Genomic DNA, 27,895 nt, shown 5'->3' on the forward strand with positions numbered 1-27,895 from the left:
GTTAAAGAGCGATCAGAATTTTGATTCAGCGACAATAAAGGAATAGTTCTAGGTCAGGATGGTGTGTGGCTTGGAGAGGAACTTGCAGTGCAGGTACTCCCATGTGTTTGCCGCCCTTGTACTTCTAGGTGGTACATGGATTTGGAAGGTGCTGTCAAAGAAACCTTGGGTGCTACAATGCTCCTTGTAGGTTGTACACACTGCTGCCATTGTATGTTGGTGGTGGAGGGAGTGAATGTTTAAGGAGTTGGATGGGGTGCTGATTAAATGGGCTGGTTTGATCTGGATGGTGTTGAGCTTTTTGAGTGTTACGAAATTCAAGTTGTCGAGACAAATGAAGAATGTTCCGTCACTTGTACCTTGTCAGTGGTGGACAGGTTTTGGAAGTCAGGAAGCAAGTATTCATTACAGAACTCCCAATCTCTGATCTGTTCTTATAGTCATAGCATTTCTATAGCTGGTCTAGGTCAGTTTCTAGTAACTTGTCACATGTGGTATCTCTTCCTAGGGGAGGAAAAGGAATCTAGTAATGAAAATTGACCATAGAAAAGAATGCAGTCACTAAACTAATCCTATTACTAAGGAATGGGCTAGTTTTGCATAATTGCAGCTACCAAACACATTTCACCCAAGATTAAACAACATTAGAGCCTTTTCACTATACATAATGGGTACAAAGGAAGTGAAAATTGCAGAAACTGTAGGATATAATTATAGCATACAACTTTGTGAAAGTCTATTCCAACCAAGATCGTGGTCCATTAATCTATCCATGCAAACTGGAAAAAATGTGACCATGCTTGAAATCGATAAGTACATATTAGTTACTAATTTCCATTTGCTATAGACACCTTTTTGGTTTCAGTAGAATAAGTCACTCCTGTAACTACTCTGAGCACCTTAGTTTATAGTAGTTGACCTAAATTGCCTTATCTCTACATGCATAGTAATAATAACAGCCCTTTGAGACTGAGACCAGGTATTTGTGCCTTTTCCATGTGTATTGCTTTAATCTGCCTGGAGGTGGGCCAAATGAACAATTGCTGAAACAAAGCTAGATGCAAATCATTAAGCTGATTTATTCACATTGTATTGATATACTGAGCAATGGTTATGATTAGATCTAGTCAGTAACACTGTACAACTTCCTACATTTATGGGTTATCTGCCTTGACTTAAAATTATTTCTGGCTGTTTTTTCTGAAAATCCAGTCATCTTTCTGCCTGTGTTTCTCATGCTTTTTATAATTGTCAAGGGAAGGTCTATTATTCCCCATGCCAGGGGCCAACAATGTCCAACATCAAGCGCTGTTTCGTTTACTGATTTACTAAGACAACCGAATGAACATCTCATCATCCACGGTCAATGCATATCATCAAAGCTAGTTCATTAATATCTCAAGGACATACTGTCTCAGTGACTTGTTTTAAACTTGTGTGAATGTTATTATAAAATAATTAACATTTAAAAGTAGCCTTTCTACTTGCTCGTCCTTTTACTGTAAATTGGTCACAAGTTTTTAAGTATAACAATTTGAAAAGATCTTTTCAGAACAGTATGAGATATCAGAACAAACATTTATATAAACGCAAATCTTGATTTCTGAAGTGTCACGTTTGTTTATAATTGCTGAAACAAGGTGATAGAAAAATGATTAAAACGTTATATTTCACAATGAGCGAATATGCTGATCTATACTGTAATTATGTTCAGGCCCACTTAATACACCATAATGTAAGCAACTGTGCTGTACTGGATTAAAATCTAGTGAGAATGAAAGAAGTTGGAGTTGAGGGCCATTTTTCAGAATAATCAGAAGTGGATAGCAATTTCCATCATTCTGTTAGGTAGATGATAAAGATTGCATGGTGTTATTTTGAAGAAGAGTAGGGGAATCATCCCTGGTGTCCTGGCATGAGACATCTACTGGTTGAGAAGTGCTTTGTGGATGCAGGTCTTTTTTTAATGTTAGATTTTGGGGTGATTTATGTTGAAAAGATATTAAGGGATGGGGACAATGGAGATGGAAACAGACTGCTTCCAGTGTCTGGAATGAAGGTGCAGTTATGTCTGATTAAGTTCAAAAGACTTAAACATTGGGCGTTAGAAATTTCCAAAGAGGCATTTAAGAATAGGTTGAATAGGTGGTTCAAGAAACGGACAATGAAAGGATATGAGAACAGACGGATAGGTTGCTTCTCTCTGAAGGATGAAGACCAACAGGGACTTGCTGGGTTAACAGACTTTGCAATTTCTATGTCATGGAAGAGTCCTCTTTCTAGTATGTCCTTTCCCAAACTTAAATTATTTTGTTGATTTCTATGGGTCCACTTTATGTTTGAAGAGTGTGATGTGGGATTGGTACAGATGTATAAAGAACTGATGGATTGTTTTGTTTTTGGTGCTTGGAGGAATTTCTGCAGTTATGTCACTTTTGGCCATTGGGCACACATTAGACATTGTAACCTCAAATCATGCTGTTTGATTTCAATGATTACCTCCATATGAGCCATTGCGTTTTCCCCAAGAGAGGTGGTCTGCAATGCAGCAGTCTGTAAGGCTCCTTTTTAAAAAATATGTCCTTGTATAGTTTGGATTGAACTGACCAACCTTATTTCATTTTGCCCTGAGAAGATCTGACTGGTGATTCTGTATTCATCCACACGGGGGATGTGGCTTGATCATCAACGTTGACTTTTCTAGAGGCTGGTCTCCATGCTGAGTGGCAGTACTTGCTTTTTGAATAAATTCATGAACATCTTCGTCAGTAGTGGCACCCCTGGAGAGCACACTATCAAGGTATGAGAAGTTTTTCTACAGCCTTGAAACGATGACATTAAAGGTTATGTCAATTGCTTCATAGCAAATTTCTGACGCTAGCTGGAACATAATCTTGGACTTGGACACACCAAGACACAGATTTTGGTTGTTCTCTGTTTTGTTAGCTATATTCTGGGTATCTCCCTTGTTGTGGACAATTTGGGCACAGTAATTTGCATACTGTGGTTACTGCCTCTGACTTTGGAATGTGTGCAGTTTGGAGATACTGAAGAGCTTCCCTGAACAGAACCTAATGTTGATGTCTGCTGACAGCAGCAATTGAAGAGTTGGGGAACAACAATATATCGTTGCTAGCCTTTGCAGTAACCAGCAAAGTTATTAAATTTCACCACAAGCACAAACATGTCCTACCATGCCATCGTGCAGCAGGTGGTCAGATATCCTGACTTAGAGAGCAAGTGCCATGGATCAGGTCGACTCTACCTATGTTTTCTGTTCACTGGTAGAAGGCCATTTCGCTATGGACATATTCCATTGCAGTTGCCTTGCATTATGAACAAGGTTCAAAGTATTTTAATTTGGGTGTTCTAGAAAAATCATAGTGATCCAGAGAGCAGACTGGACACTAACATGCAAGTTTCTAACAGAACTAGTGGAGTTCCAACTGCCTTCTAAAGTGGTGATACTGTCCATCTTCTAAACCTGAAATTGTCATATCTTAGGTTTATGAACAGCATATGCTGATCCTGCTATTGCTCTCTCCACTTCTGTATAATTTTAAGTAAAACAAGTCTACAATAATAGTGTCCTCAATAATACAAATTAGGACTCAGGTTTTCCTTTTATTTCCATATTATGGAAGCAGCTGCTGTTAAAGTTACCTATTTCAAATTAATTACACGTGAGCTCCATAATGTGGTAAAAATGACTTTTCAGGAATGAAATAGGCGAATTTCCATATAGTAGGAGCTATAATCATGTTATCTCGGGACAGAGGCTGTGATTTTTGATACAAATCTAATCCTAAGAATTGGATATCACCTAGATTCAAAGCTCCAAATAAATTTTCTCATGCTGAAAACAGTTTCACCAGTTGGAATTAATGTTGAATGCACTAGACTACCCAGAGTCCCAAAGAAGCCTGATAATGGGAGAGAAGTAAAAAAGATTATTATAATGGAAGTGTATGTGCACTCCCCCTCACCATCTGTTTATTTCTATCTTCTTTTTGGAATGGGGAGCAAATGAGCCATGACACACAAACCAGACGGATTGTGTGTAGAATTGCCAACCAGTTGGGATTTAAAGGCAGTTTGGCATGCCTACGTTTCTGACTGGTTCATCTGGTCACTAATTGAGGTCGCTTTTGTTTCGCACATAAACAAACTGCATTGTTTCAAGGTGTATTCATATAGGTGCTTGAGAAGTACCACACTGAGTCATAGAAGAGACTGCATAGCTACATGCAAGTTCCTAACAAAAGTAGTGGAGCTGTGCATACAAGGAAGATGATTTTCATTTTTGTCACTGGAAACTCATCCATTAGTTCATGTTACTGGTAATAGCAGGTTATAAACATACACTGTGCAAAAGGATGACCATTGTCCTTGAAATTCCAGTAAACCTGTGTAAATTTAGACCAAATTGTTAATTAGGGAATTGTTGTAATACTGCTGAGTGTGCAGGACAACCCCCTCAGACCATTCCATGTATAGAAACCTTGTCAGTTGAGGAACAGGAAATATAATTTGGCCAGAAAATTGGCCTCCCCTGCTTTGTGTCCTTCTAAGCGAATTTTTCCTGTCATTTGCCCTTTAACTCTTCTTTCTGGAATTGTTTTTAACTATATTTGAATGTATTTCTAAATTTTTAAGATTCCTAATTCTCTCTGATTCTGTGATCATTGATTTTTTTTCACTTGCCAATATTGTTTTTATTTCATTCTCTTGCAGATAGATGGGGAACCATTCGCATATACAAGGATAAAATACATAGGTGTTGTGTTTCAGCTAAGTATCACTAGGTTACCAAAGCTAAATGATTTGATTCCTGGAAGCAATTGGTTGGGTGAATTGAAACTGCTAATCTTCAATGTTGTGCATCAGCAGCCCTGGCTCAGTGGGAGGCACTCTTTTTAGTCAGGGGGTTATGAGTTCAAATCTCATTCTAGGAAATTAAACATAACCATCTAGGCTGACATTCTGTTGCAGTAACAAAAGGACGTTACAGGACCAAGAATGCGATGTCACTGCACACTCGTGGATATAAATGAGCCCATTGCTGAATATTGAAAAGAACAAGGGAATTATCCCCAGTGTTCTGGTCAATATTTATTTTTCAATCAACATCGCAAGCAGATAATATGATTTTTATCACATTGCTATTTGTGGGGGATTTCTTTGTTGTAGGAAATGCGGCAGCCAATTTAGACAGTGACACTTCGAAATACTGCATTGGTTATAAAGCAGTTTGGTATATCTGGTTATGAAAGGTGCTTTGTAGATCTTTGTTTCTTTTCATTAATTCTGGCTGCCTTCCCTCCAAAAATTTATTCAAAATGTATCTTTTTGATCATGTCTTTAGTTACTTTCACTATATCATCTCCCTTTACTGTGATAACAACATAAGAATAGTTGATAATTCTGCTACATTGCCTATTCTGCCATTTTCTTTGATTAAGGCTTGTTTGTATCTCATTGTTTGTTCTACATCACTTGATATCCTTGGCCAACACACATCTGCCAATCTCAGTCTTGAAAATTTCAATTGAGTCAGTGACCACAGCATTTTGGGGGAAGAATTCTAGATTTCCATTATGTTTTGTGTTGAAAAAGTGGTTCCAGATCTCCCACAAATGCCCCAGCTCTCATTATATTTGAATCCCTCCAGTCGGTTTATTGACCCTGCCACAGCACTGAAAAGACCCCTTGAAAAGTCACAAACGACAGTTTATGTGACTGTAACTGTGGTAAACTATCAACACTCATCTTTAGCAATCTGTTTGCATTTTTGATGTGGTTTCCCAACCATCCACCTTCAGAGCCTCTTTTCCAACAACCAGCTGAGTGAAATTGTACTTGCATGGTCTGTAAAGTGACAGCCAAAGAATTACTTTAAATGGTTTCCCCTCCTATTACAGCATGGTTACTTCGCAGAGTCAAGGTTCTATTCTTGGCTGCTCCTGCCCTCCAGCCCACTACCAGCGATGTCCTCAAAAAAAGGGTTCCATATAAAGGCTAGGAACTCCATTGGACATCACCACCACCTTGCTGAGTTTTCTACTGCATTTGATTTGTCACTCTGCTTGTTTGGATTGGATAAATGGAAGTATTAAATCTTGCGAACACTGAATTTATTGGTCCCCACTACAAGCTGTTCCATAAACACCAATTCCATCCTTCTCCCTGGCCACTGTGTATGTGGCTGAACCAGATTGCTTGCAAAAGTGGCATCCTATTTGAATCTGAGTTGAGCTTTCAACCCCATCACCATCACACCATTTCCACTTCCGCAACATCACCCATTTCTGCCCCACTCTCAGCTCAACTGTTTAAACTTTGCCTCTAGAATTGATTCCTACACTAATCCTCTCCAAGTTGGTCTCCTGCTTTGCATCCTGCAGGAACCTGAGTTTATCTAAAACTCTGCTCCACTTATTGTAGCCTGCACCAAACCAAATGTCCCTATCACCACTATGTTGACTAACCTGTATTCGATTTTGATCTGACAATGCCTTAATTTTAAAATTCTTGTCCTTGTTTACAACTCCCTCCATGGCTGTCGTCTCTTTATCTTATAACCTTCCCCAGCCCGCGGTGATCTCTATCCTTTTTAATTCTGGACTTCTCTGCAAGTTTGGTTTTCTTGACTCAACCATTAGCAATGTAAGTGAAAAATCCAAACCCTGGAATTGGAGTAGAGAATGGTCTTGATGCTGATGATCCCTTATGTTAGAAAATTGACTTATTAAAACTACTCCCCCCATAACCTCGAAAGGTGCTAAATAACTGTAGCTTTCAAAGTGGGTATGATACGTTGCAAGTTTGTTGTTGGTGACAAGGTGTTGCAGAGTAGTTCTGAATGCACAAAGCCACTAAATTTGTGAAAAATAAATTGGGTATCAAAGCCTAAACTCCCAGCAAAGCCAAGTGGGATGAGACTACCCTTTTGTCAAGCCTTTTTGCTTCAATCTGATGTCTGTTGGTGTCTTGTGCGTTTTGACTCTGAATTCAAGCTTCATTAACACTGGATAGATCATCATTGCAAAGCAAAATTACTATGTCCTAATGCTACTGTTGTAGAGTGCATAGCAATCTAGTGGACTTAATATAAAAAATAGGTTATGTGCCTTATCAACATTTCTCATGACATCATTAGTTTGTTACCTTTTTTTGTCATCGTAGAATTAATTTTTAAAATTGAAGCTGCTGAGTTGCTTATTAATCTTATCTGTTACTCATTTCAGCTTTGGGCTGTGTGTCTTTTTTTGTAAGAGCTCATCAAAAGGTATCCACATTAGTGTTGATGCCAACTTGGATGCTCGCATATTTAATTACTTGGTAAAAGGCAAGACAAAAATGGTCATGCTTGATGCTGGTATTGAATAATTGCACAATTCTTGTCAGATTTTAGGAGCTGATTGCACTAAGAGCTGCACTGTACTCCCATCAATTAGAACAATTGAGGGTTGGCTGCTATATTTTGTGTTGCTGATTCATATCTGCAAAATGCTCAATTTAATGACTGTGAATTTGTGAAGTCTGCTACATGTACAAGAAGTTATTTCATGTTTCAGGGGTCTATTCAGTACAAGTTGAAGGTGCAAAGGGTATTTTTACAATTTTGTTATTTTTGGATATATTTATTTGAGTCTCGGAGCTTTACAGCACTGAGAGAGGCCCTTCATGTCAGCGCCAGTCAGTTGATCTCCTTTTAAATTAATATTGTTCGAAATCTTTGGTTGTGCATCCTCCCCCAAAATTGGTGTATACATTAATACGTGGAAGACCTTTGCAAAGAAGAAATATGAGACCAGTATTTATATCAGAGATTAGGATTCTATTGTCCAACTGGGAAAAAAAAATCTTTATTTCCCTGAAGTTATCTTACCAAAGCCACGTGCTATTCTACTTTTGTAGAAACATGAACAAAACACATTTGCATTTATGTCAACTTTTCAGCATAGAATCCAGAGGCGTAATCAGATAAAAGTGTACATCCAGACAAAGGACCCAGGGGAAGAGGTGACTTAAAAGCCAAACTCAAACACTGACACAAATTTAAAATGATCCTCAAAAGTAGAATGAGGTGGAAGGAAAGAAGAAAGGTTTTTGGAGCAAACTCCTCAAATAGTTAAAGACATGACTAACTGTGTATTGAAGAAAGGCAGAAGGGGATACACAACAGGCCAAAGTCAAAGTAACAGAAAGATTGGGGTTGGAAGAGGTTAGAGTTGGAAAGAGTCACGACTAGGAGGAATTTTAATCACAATTATGAGAATTACAAATTTGACACACTGAAGGATGTAAGTGACCGAGGAGAGGAGTGATTGGTAAGGAGGACTGGCATGGGATAGCACGACAGAGATTTGAGGAAGAGAGTGGAGAATGGTGGTGCCAACTCAGGAAGGATAGGAATAGATGGTCTGGAGATGATAGAGGTGTAACAAAAGTTTCAGCGCTGTAAGAAATGTGACAGGATAATGTTTTCTCAGTGGAAGTTTTTGTGGAAGTAAACGTAGAGTGAGTGTTTTCACGATAACTTCATTGTATTATTATAAGCCTACTTGTGACTAATAAATAAATTTACAACATAAGAGATCTTTTTAAGCCTGTTATGTCAATGCCTGCTGGGAAAAAAGTGCTATCTGGCCTAATCCAACCTTCCAGTTCTTGGTCCTGTGGCTTAGTAGGTTTAAGGCACTTCAAACATGTATCCAAATTTATTTTTGATGTGATGAGTGTTTCTGTTTCTACTGCTCTTTCAAGCACCCTCTGGGTGAAAAAAAAACTCCTCAGAGAGGTAGCACGGTGGTTAGCACTGCTGCCTCAGTCCCAGGGACTCGGGGTGTCTGCGTGGGTTCCAACGGGTGCTCAGGTTTCCTCCCATACTCCAAAGATGTGCAGGTTAGATGGATTGATTGTGGTAAATGTGTGGGGCTATGGGCATACGGAGGGGAGGTGTGCCTGGATAAGATGCTGTTTTGGACAGTCAGTGCTCACTCAAAGGGTTGTATGGCCTCTTCCTGCGCTGCAGGGATTCTATGGTTCAACTCCCTTTTAATTCTTCTGCTAATTACTTTAAATGTATGCCTTCTGGTTATTGAGCTCACTATTAAGGAATACAAGTCCTTCTGATCTATCTAAACTATCATAATTTTGTATTTCTCAATCAAATTATCACTGACTCCTCTGAAAGAAAACTTCAGCCTCTCCAGTCTTAGTTTACAATTAAAATTCTTAATTCTTGGCAATACCCTTGTACCCTCTCTAATGTAATTACATCCTTCCTGTGATGTGACGACCAGAACTGTAAGCAATATGCCAGTTATAGTCTAATTAATATTCTACACACAAAAAAACTTAGAATGCTGGAAAAACTCAGCAGGATTGGCAGCATCTGCAGGGAGGGAAAACAAGAGTTAACGTTTCGAGTCCATCTGACTTTCCATTGGAACTAGGTGTTCTAATTAATGTCCTACACAGTTCTAGCATAACTTCACTGCTCTTCTATTATACGTCTCGACTAATAAAGGAAACCCAGCCCATATGCCTTCTTAACCAATATCTACCCTCCCTATAGGGATCTGTGGACATACACCCAAAGATCCCTCTGTTCTTCTATATTTCTTATATCCCACCATTTATTGTGTATTCGTGAGTCTTCATCGCCCTTCCCAATGCATTGCATCATACTTGTCTGGCTTGAATTCCAATTGCCACCTTTCTGGTCAGCTAATCAGTTGATTGCAGACTACTTTCTTCCACACTGTCAACCACACGAACAATTTTTGCATCATATATTCAAATAGCTGCCTGCTATTTTCTGCCTTCCCTGACTCCACTGTCGTCTTCCTGAGGTCCGGAAAATTCTGCCCAGGGTGTCAGCCAAATTGAGAGCTGTCAGAGATCTGGAAGAGATATGTCCTTGTTGTAAAGAACATTCCCCTTTTTTTTGAGGCGCCTTGTATTAGATGATCAAAAAATGTTAGATGAAGAACACTCTGTACAATTTAGTTACAATGAATATTACAATATCTTATTAATGACTCAGCCGACAGGTGTAAGTCTTCACAGGCCCATGACCTGTAACCCTGGCTCACAATCCTAACAGAAGTTGTTCTTTTTTTCAAGTGAACCTCCCTGTTCAGTATCAGTGAGTAAAGTCAATGCATCAGTTCATTTATCTCCCCCTTGGTTGGGAATTAGTGTCTCGTCCTCTTGGTGTACAGTGCTTTCACTCTGTCAGTGTATGAATTGTCTCCCCCCACCCCAATCCTCTCTTGCTGTTGGTGAAACACATTCATGTCCCTGGGGAGAGGTCATCTGGTGAGTAGCTGAGTAAGTTTAATTCCTAAGTTTTCTAGGTTTGTTAATCTTACTGGCGGGAATGCTGCTCTTGATTTGATGGAGAAGCAGGTAATCATACCTGACAATTTTCCAGAAATTGCATCAAAATGTAAAATGCTAAAAAAAACTGAGGAACCCAAAATGATATTATCCATGGCCAAGCCTTGATTTTAAAATATATTATTTCATCCAAAAAAACCAAGTTCAATGCGAGGGACAAATGACGTCTAAGCTGACCAGATGCAACATTGCACCCCATCTTGAGTTTGATCAAACAAGGTCAATGGTGAACATTCAATTGGATTTCACAGAAGAGTTAGTTTACTGGAAAGACCATCTGAATTTGCCTTCAGTCAGTGAGGCATCGTTCGTATTGGTGATGACTGTTCAGGGGATATACCAATCAGCCTTTGGTCACATGAAAAACAACTTGAACCTTCTATTCAAAATGTGCCTTTGGTTCAATTTTTTGAGGCAGTTGTTCCATCAAAAGACTTATTTAACAAATTGGCTGCTGGGTGAGGGGAAACTAGTGCCAGGCTGCACCTTAGGTGGTCCTGAGCAAAGGCAGTGCAGAACAGGTGAGGAGAGGTGAAGAGGTTGATCACTGGCTGGACTGGAGATTGGGAGTTGGATGGGGGAGGTTGTCAGTTGCAACAGGGAGTGGTAGGGTTGACAAAGTTGAAGTTTTGCCTGTGGGATCTGAGGGCAGAACTCCTGCTACTCCTGGCCCATGAAAACACATGCCTCATGAGGTGATAGCTGTCTACTCTCCATTCCTTTAGCTGTCATGTATCCCGAGCCCAACGAATCCCAGTTGGCAGCTGTTGTATTTAAATACAAGTCTCTGAAGTAAGCCATGAAAGCTCGGTTTAAACATGTTAATGAAGATTTCCATCTCTTGTCGGAACAGAAGCAGGCCTTTTCACTCTTTGAACCTGTTCTGCCATTCTGTGAGAATATAGAAATATCGAAAATAGGAGCAGGTGAGCCATTTGGCCCTTTGAGCATGCTCCGCCATTCATTATGGTCAGGGCTTATCATCTAACTCAGTAACCTGTACCAGCTTTCCCTCCATGTTCTTTGATAACCTTTAGCCCCAGGAGTTGTATCTGATTCCTTATTGACGACATAGTGTTTTTGCCTCAACTGCTTCCTGTGGTTGCAATGTCGAAATGCTCACTGATCTCTGGGTGAAGGAATTTCTCCCGATCCCTGACCACTCCCCCATCATTCCTGTAAACTCCAGTGAATGTAATCCTAACTGACTCACTCTCTCCGCATATGTCAGTCCCTCCACCCCAACAATCAGTCTGGTAAACCTTTGCTGCACTCACTACATAACAAGAACATCCTTCCTCAGAGAAGGAGATAAACATGGCTGATTTGTGATTATAAAGCTTTCTGCCCCATATCCCTTAATACATTTGGTTAATAAAACAAGCTATCAATTTTAGATTTAAAATTATATTAACAATTGATTTAGCATCAATTGCTGGTTACAGAAGACTTCTAACATCCTTTGAGGGTAGAAGTGTTTCCTGACTTCAGTCCTGAAGGGCTGGCTTTTGACTTTAGACTAAGCCCCCCAAATCCAAGGCTCCCAAGAGTTTCTATTTTCCATTTGTTGCTCTTAAACGTTGACCAAATCACCTCTTACCCCTCTAAATTCCAGGGAATATACTCTAGTTTTTGTAACCTGTCATTGTAATTTATTCTTGGGGTTCAGATATCATTCTGGTAAAATGCATTGCATTCCCCTCAGGGTCAGTATATTCTTCCTCAGGTGTGGTGCCCCAAACTCCTGCAGGTGTGGTATAACCAGGGCTTTGTATTGCTTTCATATCACTTCTATCCCCTTGCATTCTGGTTTGCTACATATAAAGGCCAGCATGCCATTAGCCTTTATGATTCTCTTGTCTGTTCATGTGACTATAATTATCTGAGCTCCCTTTGGACCTTGACTGTTTCTAGGTTTTCATAATTTAGAAAGTACTTTGTTATATCATTTGGATGACCTCATGTTCCTAAATTGAAATCCATTTGCCACAATTTTACACTGTTGCTTAATTTATGAATATCTCTCCAAGACACAAAACACAAACGCCTCACAACTCGTTGCCATTTTAAAAAATATATATATTGGGCACATATACAACAGGTATAACTTAGTGGTTGGTTGGCTGGTTTGTAATATAGAGCGATACCAACAATGAAGGTTCAATTTCCATACCAGCTGAGGTTATTCATGAAGGCCTTACCTCTACAACCTTCCCCTTCACCTGAGGTGTGGTGATCCTCGGATTAAAATCACCACACCTCAAAGGAGAGAGCGACCTAGGGTCATCTAGCAGGTGAGAGCACACCCCCTTTTACATTTTAGGGTTTAACTCCCCCTTAGATCATCTGCCTTTCAAAGTAAAATTAACATAAAGCATACAATTTTCTGCATTTATCTCATAATTCCACAAATTCTTAAAAGAAATGCTTTTATATACTGCCTATCATGACCTTGAATCACTCCAAACCTCTTTACAGCTAATTAAGTATTTTTGAAATGAAGTCATTGTTGGTCACATAGAAAACGTGGCAACTAATTTTGTGCCCTGCAAGATCCTACAAACAGCAGTTAAGTAATGATGCGATAATGTGTTTTTGTCCCTTTATCTCCCTAGTGCTTCTATTTTTTTGAATAAGTCTTTGAAGTGGTATTTTACCAATTGCATTTTGAAAGTCTATGGATACATCTATTGTCCTACCATCAGCAGCCCTCTCTGCTAATTGTTCAAGAAAATCAGGTACTCATAGAGGTTTACAGCATGGAAACAGGCCTTTCAGCCCAACTCTTCCATGCTGCCCTTTTAAAACCCCTAAACTAATTCCAATTGCCCGCATTTGGCCCATATCACTCTATACCAATCTAAATGCTTTTTAAAAGACAAAATTGTACCCGCCTCTTCTACTACCTCTAGCAACTTGTTCCAGACATTCATCACTCTGTATGGAAAAAATTACCCCTCTGGACACTTTTGTATCTCCCCCTTCTCGCCTTAAACCTATGCCCTCTAGTTTTAGACTCCCCTACCTTTGGGAAAAGATATTGACTATCTAGCTGATCTATGCCCCTCATTATTTTATAGACCTCTATAAGATCACCCCTCAGCCTCCCACGCTCCAAAGAGAAAAGTCCCAGTCTATCCAGCCTCTCCTTATAACTCAATCCATCAACTCCTGGTAGCATCCTAGTAAACTTTTTCTGCACTCTTTCTAGTTTAATAATATCCTTTCTATAATAGGGTGACCAGAATTGCACACAGTATTCCAAGTGTGGCCTTACCAATGTCTTGTACAACTTCAACATGACGTCCCAACTCCTGTACTAATGTTCTGACCGATGAAACCAAGCATGCCAAATGCCTTCTTCACCACTCTATCCACCTGTGACTCCACTTTCAAGCAGCTATGAACATGTACCCATAGATCTCTTTGTTCTGTAACTCTGCCCAACGCCCTACAGTTAACTGAGTAAGTCCTGCCCTGGTTCAAGCTACCAAAATGCATCACCTTGCATTTGTCTAAATTAAACTCCATCTGCCATTTGCCAGCGCATTGGCCCAATTGATCAAGATCCTGTTGCAGTTGGAGACAACTTTCTTCACTGTCCACTGTGCCACCAATCTTAATGTCATCAGCAAACTTACTAACCATGCCTTCTATATTCTCAGCCAAATCATTTATATAAATGACAAATAACAGTGGACACAGCACTGATCCCTGAGGCACACCGCTGGTCACAGGCCTCCAGTTTGAATGACAATTCTGTACAATCACAAGCCAATTTTGTATCTATTTAGATACCTCATCTTGGATCCCGTGAGATTTAACCTTATGCAACAACCTACCATGTGGTACCTTGCCAAAGGCCTTGCTGAAGTCCATGTAGACAACGTGAACTGCACTGCCCTCATCTACCTTCTTGATTACCCCTTCAAAAAACATGATTTTCCTCTCACAAAGCCACGCTGACTGTCCCTAATAAGTCCTTGCATCTCTAAATGCCTGTAGATCCTGTCTCTCAAAATACCTTCCAACAATTTACCCACTACGGATGTGAGGCTCACTGGCCTATAGTTCCCAGGCTTTTCCCTTAAACAAAGGCTCAACATTTGCCACTCTCCAATCTTCAGGCACCTCACCTGTGACAATCGATGATTCAAATATCTTGGCTAGAGGACCCGCAATTTCCTTCCTAGCCTCCCACAATATCCTGGGATACACTTCATCAGGTCCCCAGGATTTATCTACCTCAATGCGTTTTAAGATTCCCAGCACTACCTCCTCTGTAACATGTACACTCCTTAAGACATCACTATTTATTTCTCCAAGTTCCCTAACATCCATGCTTTTCTCAACAGTAAATACTGATGAGAAGTATTCATTTAGGATCTTACCCATCTCTTGTGGATCTGCACACAGATGACCTTGTTGATCCTTAAGAGGCCTTAAGGATGGAAGATGGAGAGACTAGGGCAAAAGACTGAACTAAGAGCATTAGAAGAAAGTTAGAAATTATGAGAGAAAAAGAGACAAATTTTGTATTGGGAAGTGTTTGACTTTTTGAAAATTAAGATTGTGTCAAAGTGTTCTCAGCATAGATGTATCAATGACAGTTTTGAGAGGTCATTTTTGATAAAATTTGTCAGCATTGTGAAGTCCTTGAATTCTTGTCCGTAGAACTATAGAATCCCTATAGCTCAGAAGGAGGTCATTTGGCCCACTGGGTCAGCATTGACCCTCTGAAAGAGCATTCTACCTGGGCCAACCCTGGCCCTGTCTCCATAACCTACGTATTTACCCCAGTAACCCCCCTAATCTACACATTTTGGGACATGATGGGGAAATTTAGCATGATCAATCCATCTAACCTGCACATCTTTGGACTGTCGGGAAACCAGAGCACCTGGAGGAAACACACAGACACTGAATGGAAGGATGGGCAAACTACATGCAGGCAGTCACCCAAGGTGGAATCAAACCCAGGTCCGTAGTGCTGTGAGGCAGCAGTGCTAACTACTGTGCCACCATGCTGCCTAATTTCCTAATTGCTTTTAAAATACTTTAATGTTTGTCTGTGTAACAGCTATCATTCATTGTTCCTTTAACCAAACAGGTATATTTCTAATACCCTCAGAATCAGTCTGATAATGCAGTTTACAAAAGAATTGAGAGAAGTAGGTGCTATGGCCCTCTGTGCTGTTCTGTCATATGATATCATTGTTGATCTTCAACTCAATCACATCTTCCTTAAATATCCCACATATCACTTAGGATTATCTCAAGTGAGCTGATGGTAACCAAAATATACCATGACCCCAATGGCAGGGAATACACAAAACATAAATCTAAATTGATACACAACATGCTTGCAGGTTTATCTGTCAAAGTACATGGCTTGAAGGAATTTTGTTATATGGCTTTGATCCATCATTTGTATTCTTGCAAGAGAATACAAGTCGCAGGAGAATACAATTCCTAAGCTATCAGAACAATGCATTTTGAATAATTTGTCTTCATGATCATGGAATCTTTATGATGCAGAAGGAAGCCATTTGGCCCTTCAGCGTTGCATATTTCCTTGTTTCCTTAGTTACAGGCAAAATAGACTTATTCATTGCGTAGTCAAACTTGTGACTTGATTAGTGTTCCTTGGGACAGTAGATACACCCCTCTTTCTCTGCTCATTGCCATGGTAGTACTTATTGGCTAGAGCAACCGAGCAATCAAAAAGTTCAGTGTTTGTGTGATGGTTTAGAAAATGATTTATTTGAAGATGTCCTCTTACCCAATGGGGCTCAGCTTTCTGCACTTTACCGAAACTGTTTTCCGCAGCTTTTAACAGGACTGGAAAACTTGTTGTGGATGAGAATAAAACCAAGGAATCGCTACATAAGTTGATGGAATGAGCAGGATTTTTTCCCTTGTCTGTCATTGTGTGGAGAGTGATAAAGGAAGTGGAATGACACAGTCTTGCAATAGGTTTTCCTTGGAGGGCTATGGGGGAATAGTTGGTGAGTGGACTGTTGCCTAGCTCTTTCAAGGATCTGGCACAACCACAATCGACTCAACCTCTGAGTATCTAATTTCCCAGAGGGACTCGACAATTAATCCTCATTCTGGTTGGTGTTTTATGCAGTTTGAACGGTAACAGAAAAGTTTTCTGTCTTGGCTGCAAAATCCAAGGAGTATTTTTTTTTGACTGTCAGCTTTGTGGCTTATATAAAAAGAAAAACTAAAAAGTGAATTCCACAACTATCTAAACATGCTGATTTCAGAGACTGGGGACCTGACACCCTACTGTAATTTGGAATATGCACGGCACAGATTATGCAGGTTTAAAGTCTGCTGCTGCTTGTATCCGGGTGTCCTGCTTTCTCAGTTAATGCTGAATGGCCAGAATTTCCTCAGAGCTGCTCTCAGTATTCCCCAATAACTGCATGGATGGCAGAATCTGTGTTTACATTTGTAAATGTTGTTTTTGCCACACTTCAGCAAAGATACAGTGGAAGTGATTCCTGAGAAATTGTCACTCCATCATTTTCAGATGTTACTAGATTGAAGATTAGGAATCTCTGTTAATTTACTTTAGCATGCCTGTGATCAAAGTACCAAAGCATCAAAGGCATAAAAGAGGGATGTTATTGACGATCAGGGAAATGTTGGATGTCTTGAATAATTTATTTTGTATTGCTGTTCAGAGAAAACATTGCTGATTCTGGGTGCGAGGATTAATTTTGGAGGACAAAAATAAATTGCTGATGAAGGAAGTGAAGGAAATAACGAGTGGCCTGTCAAAACCTATCTGGTTCATTAATGTCCTTTAGGGAAGGAAATCCGCCAGCTGTATCAGGTCTGGCCTACGTGTGATTCCTGACCCACAGCTATGAGGTTGATACCTAACTGCCCTCGGAAATGGCCTAGGGATGGGCAACAAAAACTGGCCTTGCCAGCAATGCCCAAATACTACGGAAGTATAAAAAAGGGCTTTGTACCTGCAAACGTGGACAATAAAATTAATCTCTTCTGGCAAAGGATTGAAAATAATAATAGTGAAGTTTTGTAGTAAAATGTTTGTGTGCTGGTATGCACATTCCCTTTGGCCATAAAACGTAAATCTTGTTTTTTTGATTTAGCAGTGGGCTGGAAAATCCAGGCTCCCATCGTGTTTGTGGACCTTGTTTATGGAATGTTTTCTTATTTGGAAATGTTGATCCAGTGAATTCCTACACCAGTGCTGACAGTTTGTAATGTAACATTTTATTGTAAAAATACGGTGCAGTGTTCTGAGCTTTTTATTTGTCAGGCATGTCAGTGGCTAGGCTAGCTGCCCTTGTTACCCACATGATGTTGATCGTGTTTGAACTGCAGCAGTGAATGTGCTGTAGGTGCAAATGAAGAAATTTCTCCTCACCTCAGTCTTGAAAGGTCTTGCCCTCAAACTATGATCCCTGGTTCTGGATTCCCTCAATAAAATAAATGAAATATAGAAAATTGTGGATGGCTTTGACAGGGTGGATATTGAGAAGGTGATTCCCCTTGTGGGGAAATGTAGATCTAGAGGGTGCAAGAAATGATGGAGTCAATAGCAAGAGAACGGAGTTTGGAGGGCAGACCAAAAATCGTGGCTTCGTCATCCCACTTTATTACTTCTGTACTTATGAATCCTTAGAAATAAATCTTGGTGCTTTGTTAGCAATTTTCATTGCTTTGCTAACGTGCATTTCTGTTTTTAATATATTTACTTATCTCTTGATCACTTCTGCTCTTCTTTTCAATTTCTTTTTTCCTAAGGTGTATGTGATGTTTCTACTTTTCATGCCAAAGTGCATCACCTCTTATTTGTCTGTGTTAAAGTTAATTTGTCATTGAGCTCTCCAGTCTGCAAGTTTCTAATGTCACCCTGTATTCTGTTGCAAAGATGGACAAATGGAGCTGAGATGATCCTACTAAAATGGCAGAACAGGCTCAAGGGAACTGATGGCCTACTTGTGTTCCTAGATTAAGTTGGACTCCTGAAGCTGACTCATAATCGTTGGTACTTTTTTATTAGCCGGAAGAATCAATATTTTCTGTTGGCCTTCCAGTCAAACCCAATTGACTGCATTCTAACATGAATGTGAACTGTCTTAGTTTTGGGGGCGGGGGGTTAAGATAAAATTATGTACTTCTTCCAGTCTATTTAAAAAGAAAGAAACATATTTTCACAGTACAGTAAGAATATGCCTTTTGTTTTGCACCTCCCTGATTTTTGAAGTTGACTCCATCTTTAAAACTAACCATTTCTGTACTGGTCTGTTATTTTTCAGAGGCGAGGAGCAATATCCTACGAAAGCTCAGATCAGACTGCTCTGTACATTCGTATGTTAGGTGAGTAATCTAGTTGTACTCTTACTGTTTTGTGACTCATCATCAGAACATAACTGTCTATTTATACCAGTCTCTCACTCTCACTCATGCTCTGGATTTTCCATAAACACTGACACTGATGAATCAGGATTGTTTCTGTTGCTTAATCCTTGTGTTGGCATTTTTCATTCTGCATCCCATTGAGTTTCACTGTGTCATCTTCTAATTTTGTCCGTCCCTTCTCAGCGGGCCAGTTATGTAGGGAGATAATGTGCTTAAAGTGGTTACAATTCAATTAATTTGGCTAAGTTACTCCTTTTGCACTATATCATGCTCTTCAGTATAATAAACATTGCTATACAGCCATTCTGTGACTCATACCCTCTTCACTTGCATCTCCTGGTCCTAGTTGCTTTGATTGAGCCATGTGACATTACTTGTATGGACTGCACTCTGGTCACTGATCTCAGCATCCTTGCTACTCAACCACAGCTGTTACTTTCCACTGAGACTGTGTCCCATTTCCCCTACAGCTACAGCCCATCCCTCCACTTACTGTCAGTCTTCTTCCCATTGTAACCCTCCTTCTAAGATGTATGCTGTTTCACCTAGGCCAGTCTTTTGTCTCCACATCCATGCCCTTTCTTTCCTTTAACTTCAGCCAAAAAGTTGATTTCCCTGGGCCGAACCAGTAAAATCACTTTTGAGGGTTAATTTCTGGGATTAGTTCATGCATATATCTGTTCTAACACTGGCAGAAGAACCATTAAGGAAAGTTGTGTAAAATACACCATTTTGATGCTTTCTGGGTTTTCTGTAACTGTGTGCAATCTGGAGAAAATCTATGGAAAATCACCCTTTTGCTGTTTAAGAACACTATATACTAATGATTTCACAGCAAATGTTGTTAAGTGCGTGATAAGGTGTATGTATGTGTGAACTAGGATCTTTGATTAATGGAGAAAGAAGGGCAAGTGGACAGCAGTAAAAGTAGGTGCATCAGTCTGCCATGAAAAATATTACACATTAAGGTAAGTATATACACCTATATAAACTTTAGCTAAACATAATTCCAGTTGTCACACCAAGGTATGATGAAAATAGCATCACAATCGAATTGTGACAGACAGTATGTGTATTAAATGCAAGCTTCTGAGCTCATTACCCTGCAAGCTCACTCTCTCAGCTGCATATAGAGATAGACTGTGCATATTCCCTGCCATAAAGTATTTCTAAGTTTAAGTGATTGGCGAAAGAACCAATGGTGACATGAGGGAAAATGTTTTATGCCGAGAGTGGTTAGGGTCCGGAATACACCACCTGACAGTGTGGTGGAGGCAGATTTAATCGGTGTCTTCAACAGGGAGAAAACATTTGCAGGGCTCAAGGAAGGGACCTTTCCCTAATCATAGGATCCCTACAGTGCTGAAGGAGGCAATCTGGCCCATTGAGCCTGCACTGACAACAATTCCACCCAGGTCCTATACCTGTAACTCCATGTGTTTACTCTGCTAGTTCCTCTGCCACTAAGGGGCAATTTAGCGTGACTAATCAACCTATCTGACATTTTTGGACTATGGGAGGAAACTGGAGCAACTGGAGCACCTGGAGCAAACCCACGCAGACAGGTGAATGTGCAAACTCCACACTTTTCTGCTCTACAGCTACCTGAACAAGCAGTGTAGTAACTTGAACTTAAAGGCAGCACATCTCATCAGCGTGGGACTGTCAGCCTCAATAGAATATCAAAACCTGAATCAAAGAAAGAAATGCTGGATCAAGCAGAAAAGAACCAATCATTTGCAAGTAATTTGCCTTTAAATAAGTATAACAGCATCCTGCACTAACATTTACACCTGAAAAAAAAACAACAAAATCAGATAAGCTGGTTATTTATTTTGGTAACCTGAACCTACTGTGCTTACATCAGCAGTTGTATACAACAATATCACACTTCAAGATTCTTGTTGGATGCGAGTTGCTTTGAGATCTCCTGAGGAAGGAGTTACATTAGTGAATTTTTTTTCACCTCTCTTTCCTCTTTTTAACAAAAAAAGGCCAGCTAGGCACCTGGGATGTATAGAAAATGCCATAATGGGGCGGCACAGTGAGACAGTGGTTAGCACTGCGGCCTCACAACACCAGGGACCTGGGTTCAATTCCAGCCCCTGGTCACTGTCTACATGGAGTTTGAGAGTTCTCTCCATGTCATGCGTGGGCTTCTTCTGGGTGCTTCAGCTTCTTCCCACATGCCAAAGATGTGTGGGTTAGGTTGATTGGCCATGCTAATTGCCCAATTGTCAAGGGGATTAGCAGGGTAAATATATGGGGTTACAGGGAAAAGATCTGGGTGGGATTGTTGTTGGTGCATGCTCGATAGGCTGAATGACCACCTCCTGCACTGAAGGGATTCTATGATTTAAGATTACTGTAGCGTGAAATTAAAAAAAATGTCCACTGCAGCATTCATTGGTAGATTTAGATCCTGATATTCAAGAGACTTGTGCTTATTGTAGACCTTATGGATAAACGGTAAATCAATCATCAGAAGGCACTTGTATTTCTTTATTGCAGACTCTTTCTTTTCCTTTCTTGTTCTCTCTGGTGAAGGCCATGCACCTTGCTAGGTATGATTCTATCGATACTTGTGTTAACCCTGGAATATTTTTTGCCCCTTCTATCAGGTGATGTACGGGTGAGGAGCCGAGCAGGATTTCAACCTGAAAGAAGAGATTCTCATCCTTACATTGATTTTCGCCTTTTGCACCGTAAGTGTATTATTTGATGTACCTTATGAGGTTGCTTAAAGAGCAACTCTCCTTTCATGTTTTGGAAGGAAATTTGTTCAGCTTGTAATCTAGAAATTTATCATATCCTTGTATTTTAAAGTATCAAGAAACTTGGAACGCTGAAACTCCGGAAGTGTGTGCTAGAGCATTGTACCAGTTCCATCATTTTACAGAGGAAAGTTTAATTTCATTAGTATTGCCTTGGACTCGTGCCTTTCACTAATTTCTCTCTTACCTCCATTTGTGCTGAGATGTCTGAGTATAACATCTACCTGAACCCTACTTCATACTCTTTTTTTTTGGTTAATTCCTCTAAATTTCCCCTCCTGGCTCTCCTGCTACCTCATTTTGTAAATAGTTTCTTCTCCTCAGGTACTGCTTATCTTTTCTAAGCCGTTGTCATTTCCCTCTCAAGTTCTGTTGCGCTCATTCTAAAAAAAAAATTACCATTACCTGCTTCCTCAAAAACTGACCTTCAACCTCTGCAAACTACTGCCCCTTCTTCCGTGTCCCCCTCAAGTTCTTGAATCTGACCTAAATTCTTACAATCTTTCCAAAAACACTCATCTGATTTCTACCTCTGCTTCTGCAGCAAATTGGCTTTAATCAAAGTCACAATGTTATCACTCAAAGCAGTGACCGAACGTGTTTTCCTCGCCCATCCTGATCTCTCTAACTTTTGATACGGTTGACCACATCATTTTCCTGTCTCTTCCATCTCCAACTCAACGTCATTGGGAAGAGTGTCACAACTGGATTGCCCCAAGAATCTATCCTTGGTTTGTCTTCAGGAAAGATTTCTAGGTGTTGGAAGAGAAACAGTGCATATTGTCCAGCATGATATCAGGGTTATGAATACAAAATTTATGTATTTGGTTTGTATTCCCTTGACTTCAAAAGGTTGAGCAGTGATCTAATTAAGGTGCTTAAAATGAAGAATTCAATTTGAGGCTCATTGCAGAGAACCTATTTCCTCTGCTTGAAGAATTCAGATCAAAGAAGCATTAGCTTAAAATTAGGCCTAAGATGTTGAGGTGTTAAATCAGGAAAAGCTCTGTCACACAAAACTTGGTGTAAATCTGGAATTTTCTTCCCTCAGAAAGATAGTAGCTGCTGTGACATTTGACAGTTTCAGGCTTGGACTTTGTTGTTATTAAATGAGATAAAAATTATAGAATTCCTACAGTGCAGAAAGAGGACATCTGGCCCATCGACGTTTAACTGACTTTCTGACAGTATCTCGCCCATGCCCACCCTCCTACCCTATTCCCATAGCCCCACATATTTGCCCCCCACTAATCCCCCTAACCTACACATCTTTGGACATCAAGGAGCAATTTAGCATGGCCAATATATGTAACAAAGGCAGGTTATAAAGAGTTGAGATACATGCCTATGACGATCCAGTAGAATGACAGAACAGGATCAAAGAGCTGAATGGCCTGCCATGTCATCTACCTGTTGACCCTTAGCAATATTATATGAAGTATTTGGGTCGTTCGTTGTGCATTTTGAGCTCCTTCTCTACCTCACCACCTATCTCTCTTGATCTGTTCGTTCACTGTTTTATTGTAACCCTGTCTAATATCCAGTTCTAGATGAAATGCAATTTCAACATTGTAAACAAGGAAGATGCAGCCTTCATCTTCAGGCTTATCACAAATACCGCACCCTTCATGTGGTTTCATTCTCCACCCCAGCAATTGTCTCATGCTGAATCAGAGCTTTAAAAGCCTCAGCATCCTATCTAATTGAATTGAACTTCAGACACCTTCGGATCTGTGTTACAAAAACTGGCTACCAATTTATCCCAGTGCTCCCATGTGAATTCTGCATATTGCCCATCCACTGCCGATACCCTCATCCAGAGATCCTTCACCTCCAGATGTAACCATTCAAGTGCTCTCCTGTTTAACTTCCTATCTTTCACCCTCCCTAAAGTTCAGTTAGTGAAAAACTCTTGTATCTGCATAAAGTCCAATTTGTTATAACCCTCTCGACTGTGAACAGTGTTGCATTTCTCCAACTCTGCATCCACGACTCCATTTGTCCCACTGACTGTGCCTTCAGGATCTGGGCTTTGTGCTCTGGAATTCCATCCTCTCTGTAAAAACTCCTTTAAAATGTACCTCCTTAACCAAATGTTTGGTCACTCCCACCTTTTGTTTTCATTTTCAAATGAGATATTTTTGTGATTTTGTGCCTTGGGGCCTTTCTATGTTATTATTGAATCAGAGCTAAGATTTGGAAGCCTGTTAACTTCCACCCAGAGTTAATTTGCGACATATTCAGCTAATACATCTGCTGTTTCTGTTACCTTTTGCAATACATCACACTGAAGGTACAAGTGTGGAAAAGACCTTTGCAAAGTGTACATCTAGCTGTTCTCAGTGTTAGATGCCAGTTGCAAAGCTGAAATATTTTGACTGGCTGCCATTTTGATTCCAGTTAAACTCAAATAGCCACAGCTTGCAGTAAAGCTCACAAAATAATTAAAAACAAAAAAAATCAAACTAAATGTAAAGTTATGCATGGGTGGTTTTCTCCAGCCTCTCAGCTGTGTGTTTCTTGGTGGCAGGAGGCAGTATGCCATTCACTGGTGGTGTGTTTCTCTGGTCTCCCCCACTGTCAGTGGGATTTCCTGTTGAAGCCACTCCGTGCTTCCAGTGAACCTGCGGACATGGGTGCATTGCTGGCAGGGCCAGAGTCACGCTAGCATGGATGGTCTGAGAATTACAGCCTATGTCTTTGAATATCTCCTTTGACATTTTTACTCAAAGGACTTGGCTGTTTTTAAAAGCCTCAGGTTATTTTTCAAGTAACACTTGTTTGAAAAAGCATTTGCAACCACGTCTAATTTCAAGCATGAAAATTCCTTAAAATAGTAAATGTGCTATGTACAAGTCTGTAAGGAAAAAATGCTACTTAACAGCTGTGCGTGTTTCTTACTGAAGCCACATTATATATGCTGCTTTTTACAAGTGCACTGCAATGACGCAATTCTTTGTTAGACTTCAAAAGTAATTTGTCTTTTAAACTGAAAGGTGCTTTGATCTCTTATGTTTTAATGCTATTTCTGGATTTTTTTTCCCCAAGTCATTACAGTTAGCGATGTGTGAATAGTTTAACCAATGAGCTTGATTACACAGAGATTTACAATGTGTCTAAGATGTCACTTCGCAGCCATTTAAGCAGTACTTTTACATCATTCACAGTATTTTACAGTCTTTTATAGCAGCACTTCCGCAAAATTTCAAGCAGCTTAATAGTATATATCTAAAAGACCATATTACGGTAAGAAGCTGTTGCATGTGGGCACAGAGATAATGATATATTGTCGTTTTCTGGCCTTCCATAAACTGGTGTAGAACGAAAATCAGTATGAATTTTGCAATCTTCATTTTCTGATGTTGTAACTGATCTGTCCGGTCTAGAATCTCGTAAGTATGTTGTAATTACTTAGGGGCAAAAAAAGGTAACTTGTGGAAAGAAATCAAACTTCATGTAATTTGGTTGAGATAAGTGCTTCACAACTTTGCATCTAATTAAGGCATTGTTTCTAATGAGCTGAGTGCTTGGAATATCTGAGTTTTCTCTTGGGAATATTAATTAATTGAGAAGGCAATACTTATCTGTTTTATGTACTATTTTTAGACAAGTAAAATGTTGCACAGCCATTTCAAATTTATTAATATAGATATAATCCCCTTAATATTGGGATGTGTAGTTGTGGCCTAACGTGCCATTATTGTAAATAATTTAGGTTCATTGTTCTTTATATACTGTACTACAATTAAATGGATAATGTCAGGAGAGTATCCAAGAACACCTGTTTTTCAGCTTGTTTATTTGTCCTTATGTGACATGTACAATGTCTATAATTTTTACTTTTGTTATCTGCTTCATCACTTTCATGCTTTTCCTGGGAACATGAAAGAGACTTCGCAATCAGTTATGCCTCCTGTTTTGACTGAAGAGTTAGATGTAAAAATATTAGATTTATATAATGTTGTATTTCTTATTTACTATGCAATAGATTTATTTTACAATATCTGTAGGAGGCTCTGCTTGTCACAGATAGTTAATGGTTACTGGTTACTTTTGCTCTTGAGGATAATCCTAGAGTAGTTTTACAAAGAACCCTTCCAAATCTGAATTGAGGGTGTTGATTATGAACTGATAATTCACAATGTCAACTGTGATTGAACAGGAAAGATATTAGATTATCAAGTGCTGAGCCGTAGGAAATTATTGATCTTTCGGGATGATGAGTTGAGAATCGAGAGAAATTGGGTATATTCTCCTTAGTTCTGAGTTGGACCAGGATATCTACCAAATCCACCTGATTTTCTGTGTCAGAGCTAATTACATATGTAAGTGAACTCCCAGTGGTGCATCTGCTCTTCGGGGAAAGGAATATTTGTGATACTGCAAAAGGAACTCACTGCAGTAGGTTAAATGGGCAATGTCCATTTTATGGGACCCCATAAATATTCTTGCAGAAATTATTGATGAAAATCAAAGGTGTTCTGGCCAATATTTCAGTGTTGTTTAGTTTCCCTTGATTTGAGATTGACATAGAACATAGAACACTACAGCACAAACAGGCCCTTCGGCCCACGAGTTGCGCCGATCACATCAACACCTATCTATAACCCCCAATCCCATAAAACCCCATATACTCATCCAGAAGTCTTTTAAAAGACCCCAGCGAGTTCACCTCCACCACCACTGACGGCAGCCGATTCCACTCACTCACCACCCTCTGAGTGAAAAACTTACCCCTAACATCACTTCTGTACTTTCCTCCCCGCACCTTAAATCTGTGTCAAGTTCTTAAATCTACTCAAGTTCCTGCCAATGACTTTCACGTGACTGACCAGGCCAATTCTGAATCTGCAGCTTTTTGGCCACGTGAGGCATAATGTCTCACATGGTCGTGAGTTTGGAGGAATTACTTCCATTCCTTTCCTTCTCAGCCACCACTGCCTCATCAAAGATGCCACGACTCAAAACGTGATGCAGCCTGATGTACAAGCATTTTCTTTGTCCTCCCTGGGACATTGGCCATTTGAGAGCTGAGAAACAAGACCTGGCAGGGAGACAGTTTTTGGCCATCAGGGCACAGTGTCCAATCCATTGAAGTTGATTTTGCAGGATTTTTACCTGAATGCTTGAGAAGCTGGTTTTGAGGAGGACACCAGCATTCGTTTGATGGTCCTTCCATTGAATCCATAGGATGTAATGGAGGCATTGCTGATAGAATTTCTCTAATGCACTTATGTGTTGCTGACACACTTTCCAGATCTCACTGCAGTACAGGAGTATGTTGACAGCAACTGGGATTTTTATTGACTTGCCGCGGCCTTTGTTATCTGCTCTAATTTGTAGAAGACTGAGCTGCCACAGCTGATCTGGTGTTCAATCTCTTCATTGATGGTGACTTTTTTTTGCGGTTGCTACCAATGTATGGGAGGTGATCAACATATTCCAGGGATTCTCCTTCACCGTACATGGGAGGTAGAATGTTTGGCTGGCCAAATTTGGGCTGATATGAGTTTTGTTTAGATAGCATTCAAGGACAGGTCATGTTTCTTGAACGCAAAATTGAAGAGCTTGAAAGTGACTTGTATATCTGCTTAAATGGCACCCCATTCACCACCTTTAAATATTCACTTCCTCCACCATCAACACACAGAGGCAGCATCTATAAAATGCACTGCAACAATTTACCAATGCTTTTTTCGTAGCATCTTCCAATCTGCAATCAGCTGTCTAGAAGGACATGGGCAGCAGATACATAGGAATAATACCAACACAGATACCTTAGTGCAAAAGAATCCCTGTGGCCTATCAAGTCTGCACCAACGTGAGAGACCTGCAAAAAAACCTTTTTCCCTTCTCGCCATATCTTGAAAATCTCTGTTGATCCATAGTTCTGTGGGGTTGTTACTCCTTCCTATCACCCTAGAGGAAACATGTCAGGCTTATATCCTGCCCATTTCCTTTTTGAATGCTTCCCACTGCTGTTCGGTAGATATACCTCCATGTCACCCCCCTACTCCGCCCCAAAGTAGCTGTTCCCAGACTACTGTGGCCAGATTTTCATTGTTTTACTAAAATTCACTTTCTCCCAACCCACAACTTTTTTTTGCAAATTTCTATGTCTGTGTCTTTGTCGATATCAAGCTTAGGACCATGTTGTGGTCACTATGGCTAAAATGTTTGCCCACAACCACCTCTGGCTTCATTCCCCAGAATTAGCTCCAGCACTGCATGGTCACCCTTTGTTGGACCTGCTACTTAGTGTATACATTTCAGGACATCCACTCCAAGCAGTTAACCCTATGTCG

The 27,895-nt window shown here is 40.0% G+C and overlaps 1 protein-coding gene across 5 annotated transcripts in view; it reads left to right on the forward strand.

Moving 5' to 3' along the window:
* The window catches only part of pde7a (phosphodiesterase 7A), a 99,884-nt gene that overhangs the window by 41,114 nt on the left and 30,875 nt on the right, over positions 1–27,895 (forward strand). For 4 of the 5 annotated variants that reach the window (XM_080194157.1, XM_080194158.1, XM_080194159.1 and 1 more), the window contains 2 exons: positions 18,714–18,774; positions 21,438–21,521. In XM_080194157.1, coding sequence (XP_080050283.1) covers positions 18,714–18,774; positions 21,438–21,521 — 145 coding nt within the window. Of the gene's footprint in view, positions 1–4,734; positions 4,778–18,713; positions 18,775–21,437; positions 21,522–27,895 lie in introns of all 5 variants that reach the window. The other variant, XM_080194162.1, reaches the window with a different exon arrangement.

Source organism: Carcharhinus amblyrhynchos, chromosome 8 (genome assembly GCF_965287045.1).
Source record: "Carcharhinus amblyrhynchos chromosome 8, sCarAmb.v2.hapA, whole genome shotgun sequence".
NCBI classification, from domain to species: domain Eukaryota; kingdom Metazoa; phylum Chordata; class Chondrichthyes; order Carcharhiniformes; family Carcharhinidae; genus Carcharhinus; species Carcharhinus amblyrhynchos.